The sequence below is a fragment of the Octopus sinensis genome, linkage group LG3 (genome assembly GCF_006345805.1).
Source record: "Octopus sinensis linkage group LG3, ASM634580v1, whole genome shotgun sequence".
Taxonomy (NCBI): Eukaryota; Metazoa; Mollusca; class Cephalopoda; order Octopoda; family Octopodidae; genus Octopus; species Octopus sinensis.
Window position 1 is genome coordinate 172,497,388 of NC_042999.1, and position 18,740 is coordinate 172,516,127.

An 18,740-nucleotide genomic window follows, 5' to 3' on the forward strand; every position below is an offset into this window, starting at 1 on the left:
CATACTTTTACGGTTCCTCTCACAAATTGCACTTTTAATGTACAAATTAGCCGGTCGATTACTCTTTCTGGAAATCCCAGTTCATCCAGATTCTCCTTTAGGCATTTACTGATAAAATATAATGCTCCAGTAATTACGGGTATGAATATGAATACATAGTCTGGATATAGAAGCTGCAGGTTCAAACTAGTTGGCCATAGATATCTTCTTTTTCTTTGATTTTCAAAGAGATATTATCTCTGCAGTGCAGCTGGCCTCTATCAGGCTATATAGCTTTACACCTGTGTATGTATGTATGAATGAATGTATGTATGTATGTATATATATATATATATTATATATATATATATATATATATATATATATATATATATATATATATATATATATATATATAAAGTTAAATATGTATCATTACTATTATTAATAATAATAATGATAATAATAAAGTGGCTAGCAAATTTATACCTTCACAGGTAAAATATAAACAAAATTCAGTAGGTTATTTAAAATACCACTTGCTATAAACAGAGCCATCGCTCTAAAGCCACAAGTTAATAATAAAATACAGACTGCCACCGCAACAAACATAACTGAAATAGGCTTACCTTATATGAACTACAGAAGTAAGGAATGCGTATATTCCGGGATCAATTGATTTCGCTTTCTGTAGGAAAAACTTACTTCTGTAGATAGATAGATAGATAGATAGATAGATAGATAGATAGATAGATAGATAGATAGATAGATAGATAGATAGATAGATAGATAGATAGATAGATAGATAGATAGATAGATAGATAGATAGATAGACAGATCATAAGCAGCTTTCTGTATTATAGTATAGATGTGATTTATTCGGAGACAGTACGTTCATTATTCACTCATCGTCACTGTAGTAATGCATCACTTTGTAATTTTGGTTCAAATTGAAAGTGTGAAACTATTTTCAATTTCTAATGAAGTCTAGTGGTTGTAGAGCAGTGTCTTTTGAATTAAGATAACTGTTTGTTATGATAACTTAGAAACTTTTTTAATGAAAATAAAGTGTTTTGGGGGCCTGAATGATTACTGAATCTTTTGATACCCCATACGTCAAAATGCAGTTTTCGAATGCATAAGGAAAATGCGCGCTCACACACACACACACACACACACGCAAACTCTCTAATATATAGGTATGCGTATGTGAGTGTAAGTGTGAGGGTATGTGAGTGTGTGAGTGCATGTGTATGTGAGTGCATGTGTGTGTGAGTACATGTGTGCGTGTGTGTTATATCAATTATATGAGAATATATAACATCAAAAATTTTGAAAGAGATTATGTTAACCGTTAAAAATTAGTGTTTTCCTACTCTTATTTGACGTTAATTTTCTATCTTTGAAGTATTTACTGAAAAGTTTATTTCAATCAAATGTAACAAAATCTTTGATTTTTGTTCATTATATCTTCAGCCCTGGGCGAAATACTATAACAACTATTAATATGCATTTTGAGTTTTTCAGTACTCCGTTTTACCTTGCATTCTTGAAAAGCTATTAGAATTTTGAAACGTATTTATCTCTTGTCTTTTCAAAAATATTCCTATGCTCTCCATTACACACTTTTTAAAAATTATATTGAATTTTTATTTTTAAACTGACTCCTTCTCTATGGGAAGAAACTGCCTTCTTCTCTACCTGACGATGTTATCATTTACTTCTCAATCAACATTTCTTTTAATCGTTCATCTACAAATTTTCTATATATTAAAAATACTTCCATAAACGCTTCACAGACTAATGATGCACAGAACGGTATATCTTTGCTTTTTGCAGGAAGTTGTATTTATCTTCATTTTTATACTCTATTAGGAAACTTACACATGTAAGGAAAGGAAATGCATTAAATAGCTGTTGATTATATGAGTTAAAAATAATGGAGTCAAAGGGTCATTTCCTCGCTATTAACAAACATTTATTTCGTTTCCAGTATACAATTAATGCAATAAAAGAATCCATTTAACTTTTTTGATGTCGGACGGAAACGCTTTCAATCCATTTAACTTTTATATGCTATAATGTAATGTTTAATTGGATATCTGTGTGCCAACACGCAAGCACACGGAAGAAAAATTGAATGTAATATCTTTTCGATCAAAACGGAAATAAAACAAACAGAAACACATGAATGCATATATATAATACATACATATTCAAATATCCCTATACACAAACACATGTACTTATTGTATATATATATATGTATGTATATATATTGTATATAGATAGATATATATATATGTATATATATATATATATATTAATGAATATTACCTATACACAGACATGACAGAAGTAAATAGACGCACATATAATAATCAAAATTTACTTAAATCTAATATTATACATTCAAATCATTTATTAATCATTATAATGTGAATATCTAATAATAAGTTGACATGCCCTTTGTATTTATCAATGCAAGGCTCGTATAAGGCATGCTACTGATCGTATAACGCATGCTACTGATCAGACGACGAAGATGCTCTTGGGGAATTCTTGCCAAGTTTGATGCTTTCTTGTTCTTTTTACAAAGTGTTCAGTCCTTATGCTCCAGAGGTGTTCAATAGGGTTCATATCTGGTGACTGGTTTGGCCATGGAAGTTTTGTAAAGCAATTCTTTTTCAACCAAAGTTTGGTCTTTTTGCCATGTGACAAGGAACCCAATCTTCCATAAATAGTCTTCTTTAATCATTTCACCATTAGAGAAAATTAGGACTCCTTCCAGCAATATGGATACATATTTATCTGAGTTAATATTTCCATCACACTCCACCAGCTCTGACCGTTGCTCCAAATTGCTCCCCAAACCATCGCTGAATAGCTGCCTTGTTTCATTGTTGGTAGCGATCTTTTCATGTCAAATTCTTGCTCACCAAGTCTCCAGACACACACTCAGCCACTGTCAGAAAATAGAGCATATCTGGATCCATCAAAGAATATGATAGTGTCCCAAAATGCTATCGGCTACTCCATCATCTCACTGGCCCAATCTTTTCTCCGCCTGCTATTTGCTTCCTTCTTAAAGCTCGCCATAGTAGCTAATTGTGTGGAGATACCTGACAACTGTTCTGGCACTGACATCAATATGTTCTGCTACGTCTGAGTTCTTGCAATGAGGTTTATCCCCCACACATCACTTAACAAAGCAAAGGGTCTTGTCGGAGGGACATGGTCGACCTGGGCAAGGTGATATGGACTTCTTCCCCACTCTGGGGAATAGCACAATCACTAAGGATCCCAAGGTTTTCTGCGATTTTACGCTAAGACCACCTTCAGATTGACCCAAAATACTGCCTTTTTCAAATTTGGACAGTCCCGAGGGTTCTTTTGTACGTGGCATGTGTAAACAATCACTTATAGAACCTGAAACATAAAAATATCAACTATTAAAAAATATTCTTATTTTCAAGTTAAAATAAACAATGAAGCATAATTACATCTTAAATAGATAAATGTTTCTTATAACATTTAATATTATTAATTTTTATAAATTCCAGAAAAGAGAGTTTAAGTATAAGATCAAGTTAATGTTAAACGAATTTCAGAGGGCTTTTTGATGATGTTATCAATGTAAATATTTCTAGCATTATAAGATATATTTGCACACCAAGGCCAGCGCTCCACATGTGGACTCTGCCTGAAAGAAACACTCCAAATATCAATTCATAATTCACTGCATTTGGTCAATAAACAGCAGGAAGCATTTTCTCTATTTCAGCATCAGTTCTACCGCACTTTTAGATTCGTCCATAGAAGAATGCAAACAAAATCAACACATAACACTTGCCGGTACTCTTTGGCTATCTCACATCCATTAAAAATTTGGGTTATCTCCGCCCGTTTTATGAAAAAATCGGTATTTTTGGTTATCTCCTCCAACTAAAAACAATGTTTAACCCTTAATAAAATCAAAAAAGAAAAAGAGGAAAAAATGATAAACATGAAATCTGAAAAGATTAAGCATCTCACTGAATCTAATAACATTTTTATAACAAATTATACCATGCATATTGAGGAAGCCAAATGCCAATAATGCCTTGAAGTATTGAATCAAAAGGGTCTAACCGTTTTAATCCAATCTCTTGTTGCCACATAAACTCAACATTTTAGTTGGGAGATAACCCAATTTTTTAATGGCCATTTTTTTAATGGGGGTGAGATAAACAAAAAGTATCCACTTGCCTATATGCATCCACAGTCGGTACGTTTTCCTTTTCCCTTTTTTCTCTATCAACATACGTATCTTAGCAGCTAGCTGGCTTTAGTTCTTTAGTTCTTTAATTTTTTAATGTCTTAATAATTAGCTTTTAAATTTAATTTAACTTTTAAATTTTAATTCTTTAATTTGTATCCTTTATCAATATAATTTTGATTTTTCCCTTAATATACCCCACTAAGTTAGGAGTATATTAAGAGGTATATTAGCTATCCCTAACCACACCTAACCTAGATTTCATCTATTTAATTAATAGATATAGATACGTTCCTCCACCACTTTACCGACATCTTAACCCCTGACCTCTCACCCGAACCAACACTTACGAAGAATAATACTGGCATCTAATCTCTATCTTTATTCTTTTTATTTGTATTTCCTTTATATTTTATTTGTTTCTTTTATTTTTCTATTTTTAATTTTTGATGTTACATTACTTTCGCTCTCATTCATTCTTTCCCTCACCTATCCCATTTCTGCCTTGTCTCTCTTTCTCCTTATCTCTCCTTTTTTACTCTTTCTCCCTCTTTGTCACTTTCTCCTCCTTCTGCGATCCACTCACTTACAACCCACTTCTATTTATCTTGATGTCTGAATTTCTCATTCGATATATCCACATGGACCATTTACACTTCATTAATTACAACGTGAACGCATCATTCAAGATACTGCTAAAATATTGCCTGAATTTGCCTCGGAAGGAAACAAGCAGTCAAAGGATGTTAGTTGCGGATAGATTTTTCACAAAATATTTAGTATATATGCATGTGTGTCTGTGTGTGTGTATATATATATATATATATATATATATATATATATATATATATATATATATGTATATAACAACTTAACAAATAAAACATATGCATACATACATACATGTACATACCTACATCTATATGTAAATATACATGCATATATATATATATATATATATATATATATATATATATATATATGAGTACAAGACACCACAAATAAACGTAGAACACAACGAGAAACGAAAACATAAAAACAAACAAGGAAACAGCCTTTTTTAACAACGAAAAAAACAAGAAAACAGAGTACAAGACAAACAATACAAGGAATATTCCTCTTCCTCAGCTGCCCCTGGTTCGACTCAATGCGTGTTTCGAAGGTAGGGGCAGAACACGATCCGGACGAAGTAAACCTTCCTGCAAAGTGAATTAAATAAAATTCTTTTACAGAGGGGTAAAAAAAAGTGACAAAAACAGGACGTATATTCATTTATTTATTTATTTATTTTATATAGATACGCATACACTTGCACATACGCACACACACACACATACACACACACATATATATATATAATTGCTTATTTTTCCCGTGATTTTCACAACGGGGTTTAAAGCCGGTATAAGACCGGTGATGCGAAAATCCAATCTATGTTTTGTGAAGTATTTTAGCCCCTTTAACATTCTCTCCCCTAAACCCTGTTGTGAAAATCACGGGAAAAATAAGCAATTATAAATTAAAAATTGTGACAAAAAGATGTAATCTTTTCAAATGAAACGGCATCTTTTGGATGGATAAAGTGAGTATAGGAGTAGTTGCAAATTCTTGATCAGAGCTAAAACTTTCACTGATTCGCTGATGTTCGTGAATTAATTGCTGAATTTAATTGCAAATAAAATTCATGTTATAGAACACGACATTTTTGCATATCAGCTTTTTTTAAATTCATATATGCATATATACCACTTATATTTCAGTTCTGCATAATAACTAGCTTACAGTGATGTTAAGAAACAATTGATAAATATTAATAATACCCGAAAAAAATTTTTCATCAGTATAACTCATTTTCGCCTTGTTTATCAATCTAATTACTACCTAAATATTCTTTTGATGTTTTGAATAAATTGATCAGTACGAAATAAATAGCAAACGTATTGTTTTGTTTTTTTCACAAAACGTTATTGTATTGACCCGCTATTAAATTTTTATTGCTATAAACGACAGCTTCATTTGTATTGTTCAAAATGTAGGACTGTACTTTTTTTCAGGTGCATGACAATTATATACGCTAGTTTTTGTCCGTATGTGTGAACTCATGTGCTTTTGAAAGTATATATATATATGTTTGTGTACAAGTGTGTGATTGAGTATATGTGCGTGTTATATATATATATATATATATATAGATAGATAGATAGATAGATAGATAGATAGATAGATAGATAGATAGATAGATAGATAGATAGATAGATAGATAGATAGATAGATAGATAGATCTCTGTACTCTTTAATTTGTTTCAGCTTTAAATCTGCAGTCATGAAAGGGCCGTAGTGCACTTTCACTGTTTGAAAACTCCTCTGAAATGTGACATTTGGCGAATGAAGGAGATTGATGATGGTGCCTTCATCTGTGTTCCCTACAGTGATGTAAGCTCATCTGGAACAGGGATCCAGTTTTGTTCAGATGATACCTACATCCAAACCATTCAGGTTTCTCATGCATCTTGGAAGTATATTTAAGATCTGTGGCCCTTTGAAACCCACGGTGCTGCAGTATGTGATCCTGTACTTTGACGGCGCTAGCGGGATCTTTGGTATTATGCAGTTGCTGTTTGTGTAACTTTCAATACTAAAGTTTGGTGCAAGGCCTTCCAGGATTTTCCAGATATATATCACAATATATCATTCCTGCCTTTGTTCTAAGTAGAAGACTCTTAACTCTTTCAGCCTTTCCCAGTATCTGATACGGTGCAATGAGACGATTTTCTTGTGTAGCTTCGTTGTGTAGCTTCGTTGAATTTATCCGAGTCCCATTGCAAAACCTGAATAGTTGAATATGGTGACAAAAATTAAATAGGTGGCGAAGAAAACGTCAAAACATTATAAGTTTTAAGGTTATGCGGAGTGGATTGTGAGCGAAAAAATATAAACGAAAAAGAGGTTGACTGACGTTTCGGGTGAACATATTATCAAACTAGGGTAAGAAAGAATGATAGAATGAAGTGTTAAGTAAGAAATACTAAAAGAAACGCTTCCAATTTAATATCGATCATTCGACTACATAAGTGTGACTGTACGTGAGTGTAAGTGTAGGTATATGTATACATGCATATATATTAATGTGTTTAAGTGTTTACCCGTTCTTGTTCCCGCATTCTTCTTTTCTTCATTGCATCCCCAGGATTATTCCTATTTGCTTAGATTTCATGTTGTATGTTAGGAGATAAGTCTATTGATATCAATTTTTCAATACTTTCGTAGAATTTTACAAGGGGTGCTGAAAAGTTCTTGGCTTTTATGTCATCGCAAAACACCTGGCTCAACGCCCAAAATTCCGAGTTCTTTTACATGGCATAGAAAACTGACGAGCAGCTGCAGTAAGTGTGTGAATCGGAGAGGGGAATATATTGTACAAAATCATAATTAACTGATCCGCCTCTCTTTTATTTTACCAGGGACTCTTCAGCACTTCCTCGTATATGAGTCGTATATTTAGTTGAATATAAACCACGGTTTCAGTTTGATAATTGTCCCGGTTTAAACGGAAATTTAGTAGCTTACACGATCTTTGATTTTAGATATTTGCTAGTAATTGCATCAACTTATATCAGACAGGCAAAAGCACATATACATACAGACAGACAGACAGACAGACAGATATTGCAATCTGTCATCCACGAGTGAATACGGTTTAGCATATTTGCTATTTTCTTTTTAATTGTTTAAGGTATTTATGTATCTGCAATAAAACAGACATCAAGTTGATATTCCTACTATTTAACCCAGTGGTACATCCAGAACTTGAGAGCTGATGAGAGACAGTTGTACTTATTGTCTTCTGTGTAGAAATGTAGTGTTTTGCTCAAGAAGGCAATGATGCTCAATGTCCAAGAATTGCACACCCGTATTATGGTCTCACCCCAGAATTGATGACGTTGGTCAATTTTACAAAGTCTTCATCTGACCTAGATCACGAATTATTGCTTCTTTCTTCAGCTTCTTTCCAATATTTATCTTTTACGATACACATGCTTTTTAGTTTGATGTGTGCACACAACCTCCAAAGCCTCTGAGATCTTCAATTAATGTCGATATTTAAACAGTGGGAACTATCATCTGATGATGGAATGGAGAGGATATATACAAAGCTAATAACATTGATTTCTCTGATTTCTTTTTTGTTTCAACACAGTTTATTCCTACATCTGTCGATTCCATTAAATATATTTTTAATTCATCTATGTGAAGTTGTCGTTATCCCCTGCATAGAGGAAGAATCTGGAAAATTCTTCTACCTGTAAAATTTAAAAGTATTATTAAATTCAATGATGATGATTGTACCAATTTTTGAATTGTAGCCTCCTTGAATCACTCTGGTCATTCTTCGAATGTTATATCTTGATAACTTCTAGAAAGCATTGATGGAAATCAAATCCAAAAATCATTCATATAACCGAAAGTTTGATAATACGATTGACTTAATAGAGGAAGATCAATTGAGTATTAAATGTTCCAGTTCAGTATTTTAAAATTCATTAAAAAAATATATTGCGAAGAAATCATCATCATGCAAAAAATTCAATTATCATTTCTTCGGAGTCTTCTTTCTTGGGCAAGCTATTGACAAAACGGAAGACCACAATTAATTTCGAATTCAACTGATTCAATTTAATTGTAAGTTATAGGGAAAATGAGACAGAACTGAAATTAAAAGTTATTAGCGCTATGCTAATAATAAATTACAACATATTTGTCTTTTAAGTGGTGTATAATAAGACTTGACGAATATTCTTTTATCTGCACAGTATAAACTGGGTAATATGGAGTTAGCACTCAGACTTAGCTGCACTACATCGAGTAAAATCTGGTAATAATATAGCAATCCAGCATTATCATTGCTTTATTGAAATACTTCGAAGATTCAACATACAAAATATACAAAAGTTCAAAACGTAATACCTGGATTTAACGTTATACTTGATCGAGTTTCAGCATCCAAGGAATTTGCAGAAATATAATTAGCTCTGGAAGGGGTCTGAAAGGAAAACGTAAAAGGCATTCTTCAAATAAGGGCGTCATTTGAAACATTCTTAATAATTTCAAAACGTCAGGATTGAATTCATCAATTCTACAGACTCGTAGAAATGCTTCTGTGGAATCACTACTCCAACGGGAAGTATATATCACGTAGCTAGTAAATATGAATTGGTGATAGATATATAGATACATACACTACCTATTTGTGTAAGCATATATCATCAATTATATATATATATATTATATATATATATATATATATATATATATATATATATATATATGTAAATGGATGAATGAATTATCCTCGAAAGTAAAAGAATTTGAATAACACCTGCGTTCAACTCCATTTATTTACTTATATATATATATATATAAATATATAAATATCTATATATCTATATATATATATATATATATATATAATATATATATATATTATATATATATATATATATATATATATATATATATATATATATGTTCCTTGTATCATGTTTTTGTCTCCCTTGTCTGTTCGTTTTTTTCGCCCAGTTTTCGTCTCTTTTTTCTCTTCTATAACCTTTGAAATATATATGTGTGTGTGTGTGCCTGCGCACGTGCGCCTGTGCATGTGTGCGTGTGCGCGTGTGTGTGTATATGTATATACCCACCTGTATGTAATTCTGTGAGCGTGTATGTATGTAAGAAACTGCAGTTAATTGCACGTAAGGATTAGCTAAACTATTTTTGTATGGGCTACGCGTTATTAAAGACATGAATTGTATCTTTGAAACATATTTAGTCTGTATTTAACTCAACCATTTCTAACATCCTTTAATATGTATGTAACACCCTCTCCGTCTCACAATTTATGGACATGCATTGTCAATACATCAGCTACTGCAAATACCTGTTTATACATAGCATTTTCTGAACGTATCCGTATAAGGAACAGAATAATATCAATGACGTACATTCACGGCCACCCACATGGCTGTATGAAAATTTGTTTGGGTGTGTTTGTGCAGAGAGTGTGACACGCCAATGTGGAGTGAAGATGATTCGCTAATTCCCCGAGTTTAAAGCGACGCAATAAAGATTTCAAAATGAAGATGAAGTAAGGGAATCTGACTGATAAAATATTAATCCGTATAGTAGTTATTAAACAATTGTCGATTGCACTTCTATTGAATCATTCCTAGACAGAAATATGCTCTGTTATTAAACGAAACCGTTGCCGTACATTCAGTTCTTGTAAAACGCCATTGATAAAGGTACGGCTATATAACGTATATGAACCTCTAAATGTTTTCTGAGATATCTGTTATATGACCCCTATTTCAGGTAGTAAATTGCATTGAGAACCTCCTACTTTACCACGTTTACATTGATCAAACGAATGCATCTGTAACATTGAAAATGCACGGTGAGAAAATGAGCAGAATTTGGGGGTGCATACGTAATTTTGTTTTGGTGTTTCTTCAGAAATATGTGTATGAAGGGTGCACACATACGTACACATAGAGATATGCATGTATGTGTATATATATGTATGTATGTGTGTATGTTTATATGTATGTATGTATGTATGTATGTATGTATGTATGTGTATATGTATGTATGTATTTATGTATGAATATACGTACAAACGTATACATACTGTGAGGGAAACTGTATTTTTCGTTCATAAATTGCTTCATTGATATTCGCATTTTTTTTTCCACAATATTATTTCTCTCTGCTTACTTTGTTGTTTTTCTATCAAAATGTTTGGAATGTCATTTTTCTTCTTTTTTCTTCTTTTAGAAACAAACATATTTTTACTCATGAATACACAGAAAACGAATGCACGAATTCCTAAACAAATAAAACGACAAATATTTATTCTATCTACTTAGAGATGATGTACATATAAGAAATAACATATATGTCATACGCACAGAACACACACATATATTATTTCTTATAGTGCTGCATATTATTTTGTTTCATATAAAATAAATACTCATGTGTACCATAATTTGTAAGTCTTTTCTTATATATTCAGTGTCTCTTTTATGGGTCAATTGACAATATTTTGTATACAACAGAATTTGGGCTTATATTTTTAGGTTAGTTTTATATTTGTTTACCTTGATGGCTGCTTATACATTTAAATGGTAGCAGGAAGAACCTGTGGATTATTGTGCCTTTACCCCGTTACTTGCCTGGCTAGAAATAGCATCTAGATTCGCTTGTATTTTACAATATATAATAGAAGATACATTGGTGTTGACGCTAGAATACATTTATCCCTAGACACTGAGGAAGAATGTGGCTTATCGGTAACAAGGTCTACGTGAAGAAAGCAGTCATAACTACATATTCACAAGTTCTATGTCAACACGCGTGATCCATAGGGCCATTTCGATCCCATAGGTGATATTTCGGAAAGGGTTGACCAGTATCATCTAAGTAGAACTTAGCTGACGTAAACTTCGCCCGAATACTGCAAAGGCGCGCGTGCACCCATATATTATCGTTTTATCTATCTATCTATCTATCTATCTATCTATCTATCAATCAAGCTATATATATATATATATAATATATATATATATATAGATATATATATATATATATATATATATATATGCAACTATATACAAACATATATATAAATATATATAGGGAGAGATTACGAAAAAAACAAAAGACGAAGACAGGTGGTGTTCAAAACAAACAGATGTATTAGTATAACGGTCAGGAATATGAAAAGCCTTTTATGTTTCGAGCCTACCCTCTTCTACAGAAAGGTACACAGAAAAAAAGGGAGAGAAACAAGGAGAGAAAAAAATATATATATACACATGTATATATATGTGTGTGTATATATATATATATATATATATATATATATATAATATTGTATGTCATTGCATTTGGAATTATTTTTTATTCTTCGTTCATTTTGGGGGACAATTTTCGGTGAATGATTTAAACATCGACCATAAAAATCACTAAATTTCGGCTTCCCACCATATCCTTATGCTATTTACTCATACTGCCACTGTCACCATTGCAACCCCACTGAGCCAGTGATTAACTCGATGACAACCCGCAAATAAATCTTCACATAACGTAAAGTCTAGCAATAGCATCCGTCGCATTCCATAATACGTATCGTATATTAACATAAGACAAAAAAATTAAATCGTTAGGTCTTTTTAACAACGTTTAATAAAATGTACGCGATGAGAGGAGTAAATCTTTATTCAAGTAATATAGTGACAAAGACAATAGTATTATATAAATAGTTCATATCAATTCCTGCCAACAATTAAGGTTATAAGATGGAATGTAACTCTAACATCAAGTCGAACAACTTATGTTCGCTTCATGTAACAGAACGTTCTCTAAGATATGAAATAATATTTATTCTTGGCTTCTTTCTTACACTGTATTTTGATACACTGATTAATGGAATGTTATGATGACCCTAAAATTTCTAGATCATTCTTCATATTTAATAAATTGCAGTGATGCCAAATTGCTATATTTTAATTGCTGCTATTTGAAAATATGAAGGTAACAGTCTTTTACTGGTATTTGCTTGAAACCTTGACTGACACTCTAATAATTTTACGCTCACATGCTTTTAAAATAATTATGTGTTATATATTTTTATTGTTACTTTTTAAAATTAATTTTGATAACTTCTTGTTTTTGTGTTCAAGAGACCCAGGTCTTCTTTGATCGAGCGCATTTCTTACCAAAGATATTGCGACTGCATTCACCCTATACTCTGTCAGTCCAGTTACAGTGTACTCGTTATACAATATGTAATTATTTTGCAGAGTAGAACACGATTTCAAAGAAATATGGCTGTTGCCTAAAGGAGATCATGGAATCGCATATATGTTCAATGATGCATTACTGCCAGTCGTAAATTTTGTAGTAGTACAGTCATCGGAATAAGCAATCTGATATTCATTAGACAATAAGTGTTGAAATTTTATCTGCTGAGCAAGTAACTGCTTGAATGGGCATGCATGCATATCTACATACGTTAGATTGAATAGTCTCCAGAGAGACTGTTGAACGTCTGCACTAGCAAGACTTACTATATAATGTAAAATCGATGATAAGAATGCAATGAACTTGCCGTTGGGATTTTAAAATCTAAAATTTTGGGCTGTCCGCCTTCATGGAAGAGTTGAAAAGAGAGAAATCAATGAGAGACAGCACGTACTTACATACTCTATGTTAAGAAAGATCTGTCTGCAACAGTGAACAAAAAGTGATAGTAGAAAGAGCATGAGAAGTTAAAATGGAAGAGGAATAGTATGAGCATGTGAAACAAACAAATTGGGAGTGAAGTGAGGAGAGAAAAATGAGGTAAGACGGGAGTTGAAGGAAAAGAAAATATTTAATGAAATAAAAGGAGCTCTAGTAGTAGGAGAAAAAAACGTTCATTTTAACCTGTCGGTGATATAGTACCACGTTTTTACCTCCGTTTCCAGGAGAATGAGGATCTACGATGTGCGGCAGTGCAGCACATTGGTGACTGAGTGACGGAATGGCCTGTAGCATTGAAGTGGCTTGTTACAGCTTGGCCTGGCATATACATACACATAGGATTATACGCATACATTGTTGTGTATGTTTGTGTGTGTGTGTATTTGTGCGTTTATGTGTGGTTAACTCAACGTTTCTTGACATATATGATCCAAAATGGAGCTGCTCGAAACGGGTATTAGAAACATTTTCGAAACATACCTAAAAGAAAACTGAAGTATGGGATTTTCAAGGTTACATTGACTGGAAGAATGATTAAACAGCAGAGAAAATTCCCTGTGTTATTTCTACCGACAATTTACAATTGACTGCAAATAACAATGTGTCGATATTTACTTTTCTTCATTTCACTTTCGATAAAATAACGTATTATTCACTTACTAGAGAGATGTAATCGATTAACTAGCTTAACCAAATTCCAGGTCCTTGGCCATTAATTAGAGAAAAATATAGCCTTCCCGGCACAAATATAAATACTCTGAAATAGAGTTATACAGAAAGGCATATAAATATCCAGATAATACTATTGGAAAATAAATTCCTCTTTCACCTCATCCTTCTTGTTTTACTTTTCCTCCTCTTCCTTTTTTAAACCTTTTTCATCATGTTATTCTACTCTTCTCCAACTACTCATTCTTTTTCTTCCCGCTTGCTTAGTATATATTTTTTGCTAGTGTTATATTTATATTGATACTATTGTTGTTTGCTATCACTGATGCTGTCATTATAGCATCATTCTGATATGTGCATATAACATCATAACATTAACTTATACATAATTCAATATGCCCTACTATATTAAGTTCATAATAACAGGTAGTTTCACTCATCTTCAAATATATATAAATATGCGCTCAATTATACTAATCTCTTTCTCTCCCTTTCTCTCTCTCTCTCTCTCTCTCTCCTCTCTCTCTCTCTCTCTCTGTGTTTCCCCTCTTTCTTCTAGCTATCGATATATATAATTTCTAATTCTCTCTAAAGGAGACTACGGCAACGGTACTAGAGTACTGGATATTAACAGTTATCGCCAAGTTAATATGGCAGTCCATAAATCTAAGACTAAAACTGCCGTTGATTATCTCCAAGAGGCCATATATAAGGCAGTGCTCCAGCGTGGATGCAGTGAAATGACTGAAACATTTAAAAGATAATATGTCTTTCTTAAGAACATGGAGCTTGAAAGGTATCCAAATGGACAGCTGTACGGTATATATTTTACGAGTGTAAGTGAACGGTATTCCAAGGCTGCTATAAATATTTCAGTTTCAGATATAATGGCAACTTCTCAGGATGTTGTATCATTCTACTTCTCTAATACGGGTGGCAACACGATATATATATATGTAAACACGTTCGTACGTACTTAAGCATTTACGTATCATTGGGTGTTCTGAAAAATAGAACTCGATGCTGGTTCGTTAAAGAAAAGCATCAAATATTTCATATCTCGTATATTGTTTTGTAGTTAATTTAATGAGTACAGTAATAATACCACAAGATATAATTCAGTCGCTCAAGAGTTTAGCGTCTCCTTGAACTTTTACTTTGACATGTAATAAAACACGATGGCGCATGGCACTTCTCATGTTTGTGAATTCTAGCTTTAGTTTTCCATTGTATATTGATTTCTCTGCTAGGCACTCGGCTTCAAACTCGTGATATAATTGAATAATTCAGTAACTGGATATTTGAGCTATCTAATTTATAGTGCCTGAAGAGACCATCTGGGAGTTGATTCTGATGTAGATTCTCATATGAAACCTCTTTGTACTCCTATAATTTTAGTTTAAGTCTCAGCTGTCCTCTTAATAGTAGCAGGTGAAACGGTTATCTTCACAGCATTTTAGTCGTTCCTATATGTTTAGGAATTTAAATTTAAAAGTGCATAAGTTGTGCCTCTTGAAATTTTGTATAAAATATTACATTTATAACTTATAATATTGGTATGTTTCCAAGATATAATGATGTAGGTTAAAGTGATCAACGCATTACAAATACAGCTTCGAATTTCCTCTATTTTTAAAATACAAAAAAGCAAAATGCCATAAATTTTCGGCATTTTGCATGTTTTAGCACAAAGACATCATGGCATTACTGCTTTTAGCTATTACATGCCGTTGATGTGTTACGGAAGGAATATTTACTCCAGTCACACGTATCTTCAAATATTATTCTAACGTCTTAAAAACGAACGACGCGTTGGATATTTTAGTCTCAAACACAGGAAGACAAAACATAAATAAAATTATTGATATTGCCACAGCGGGAGCTACTGTCCGTCTTATCCGAGCTCGTCAACCTAATTATTCGAACACATAGCAACACATAAAAACTTTCAACAAAGGCTTCAATAGTTTTATTAGATACACGGGTGTTGGTTGCTTGTCAATAATTTATTTCTTATCAAATATATCGATCTGAGAAACACGTTAGATCGTCGGCCCGTGTTCAAGTGACGAGGAAGTTAAACTTGCCATTCATCAGTTTGCGTTTAATACCTAAATATCAGGTAGAATTCTGAGGTCGGATGAAATAAAATGAAATAGATTTTGAACAACACATAGTGGACACGTAAGACACTCACATCCACTCCAACATACAAACACGCATGCACAAACACACGCGCACACAGACACACACACACATACACACATACATATATGCATATAGTCACATGGACGCATTTCTTTTGTTGTACAGGAGGACGCTACACTCTCGAGTTTCAAGCTGGTCTTACGCTTTCAGACCGCTCACCGTTGAATTGTTCTGCGACAGTTAGATAAATTAGAATATCTAAGGTGAAAGCAGACCTAACTTATTTCTCTTCTCTCCATACTTTTTCAGTTCCTGTTTACCCTTTGTCTTCTCATTCCACATTTTTGCATCAACCTTCTTCTCGTTTATCTTCGCGATTTCTCACAAACCAGAGGCCTGGTTTTCAAATAGATATAAACATGTGCCTTGATCCGCGAGGATTAGTGGGAAATAGAAGGTATATTATTTCAGAGTATCTATGACAAGCGACTATTTTTAGGTTTTATTTGAAATACAGTGTACATTAAATGGAATATTGATATATAACTTTTATCCTTTATTTGTTTCAGTCATTAGACTGCTGCTATGCTGGGGCACTGCCTGGAAGAAGTTTTTAGTCGCTTGAATCGACTCCAATATTTTTTTAAATCCTGGTACTTATTGTGTCAGTGTCTTTTGCCGAGCTGCTAATTTACGGATACGTAAACACACCAACAAATGTTGTTAAACAGTGGTGGGGGACAAATGCAGAAACAAAGACACACACACGTGCGCGCACGCACACACACGCGCGCGCGCACGCACACACGCCCCCACCCCCATATATATATACGACAGGCTTCTTTTAGTATCCTTCAACTAAGTCTACTCACTCGGTCGACCTGAGACCATAGTTGAAAATACATGCTGAAGGTACCACATAGTGGGATTGATCACGGAACCATGTGGTTGGGAAGCAAGCTTCTTACCACACAGCCCCGCCTATATGAAATAAGCGATGTATAACGGTCGCATGCAGGACGATCGTGCAATGTTTAGATTACAACAGTCGTGCACGCTTTCTCCTGTATCAGAAATCTTTAAACGTTGGACGTTAGTCCTTCGCAGCATCACTCATTTTTGCCAGCTGAGTTAACTGGAGCTACTTAGGTGAAGTGTTTTGTTGAAGAACACAACGAATTGCCCAGTTGAAAAATCGAAATTACAGTCTTGGTGCCATAATAACTAAGCCATGAGCCACCATTAAGTTTAAGAATAGAACCTATTATTTTCTGGTAGTAAAATTAAGCCATCAGGTGAACAACACTCTGGCTTAGAACGGATAGCTTTATGATATATTTATGTATCTATTCATTTGTCTGTCTATCAATTTCTCTTCCGCTTTCCCTCTTTGCTCTTTCTCTCATTGTCTTTCTCTGTACACCTCACTCCACATACGTATTATGATTGTATTTGCGTATGCGTGCTTGCATGTGTTTTCGTGTGTATATGTAATTGATTGTATGTGTATGTTTGCATGTCTGTGGCGTGTTAAACTCTTATGCATGTGTGCATATGTGTGTATGTTTGTCTTCATGTATGTAGATATCTTTGTTTATATAATCTATATGAAATAGAAAAATGTCTGGGAAAACATCTCAACAAGTAATATTTCGATTAGCCACAGGCATTTTGGGACATATAAAAGAAAAGAATATTGGTAAAAGAAATTTGTATTGTAGATAGAATATTCAAATCCATTTAGATGATTTCTAAGTAGATCTCCATTATTCCGATCCATTTAGCAAATATTTCTCTTAATTTCATTTTCGTTACATTTATTCTCAAGACATTTTTCATTGTTTCCTGTAATTGCGAAAGTGGACTTTTCACAAAGAAAGCATTCGTTACTAGAAAAATATAAGGTAGGCTAAAGAGTACAGCTTAATGTACGTTATAAAATGGTGAAAACGGGCTTCTTACCATTTTCTCTAGTGAACATAGCTATTATTGCATATTTAAATGGCAAAATTATTTGACTATTAGTAACGTTCAGGATTGTTAATGCGAAAATGCACGATTTTCGTTCAGAGAGGATTCTGCATTTTTCATCCACCACTCAAATATATATTAAAAAGTAAAAAAGTTCTCTCTTTAAACTCCCCGCTTAACAGCACATTGATTTAAGGAGAATCTTCTGCAGGCAATTAGTGCCACTGTATAGGATAACGATCTGGCCTCCTGCCATACACAAGGTTTCTCCCAAACAACCATTCTGGAATGCAATAACTATAATCCTTGTAGAGATAACTTCTAAATGTGGTGAACACTTGTCGAGACAATAAAGCTTATTACTGTCACATTGTACAATGGTTTCTAGCTCTCACAACATTCTCTCAAAATA

At 33.2% G+C, this 18,740-nt stretch overlaps 1 protein-coding gene and 1 long non-coding RNA gene across 3 annotated transcripts in view; one reads left to right on the top strand and one right to left on the bottom strand.

The window, feature by feature from the left end:
* LOC118762678 overlaps nucleotides 1-11,161 on the top strand; it is a 528,570-nt gene extending 517,409 nt beyond the window's left edge. For both annotated transcript variants that reach the window (XR_004998444.1, XM_036501638.1), the window contains exon 3: nucleotides 11,069-11,161. Coding sequence is in view for 1 of the 2 variants with exons in the window: in XM_036501638.1 (XP_036357531.1) it covers nucleotides 11,069-11,123 (55 nt within the window). In the remaining variant the exon portion in view is untranslated. The remainder of the gene's footprint in view (nucleotides 1-11,068) is intronic.
* On the bottom strand, nucleotides 2,580-17,080 carry LOC118762680. The gene is made up of 3 exons (XR_004998447.1): nucleotides 17,069-17,080; nucleotides 14,370-14,375; nucleotides 2,580-2,661 (listed from the first exon to the last, which is right to left on the bottom strand). It is a non-coding gene; the product is annotated as an uncharacterized LOC118762680 (long non-coding RNA).
* Nucleotides 17,081-18,740: the final 1,660 nt, after the last annotated feature.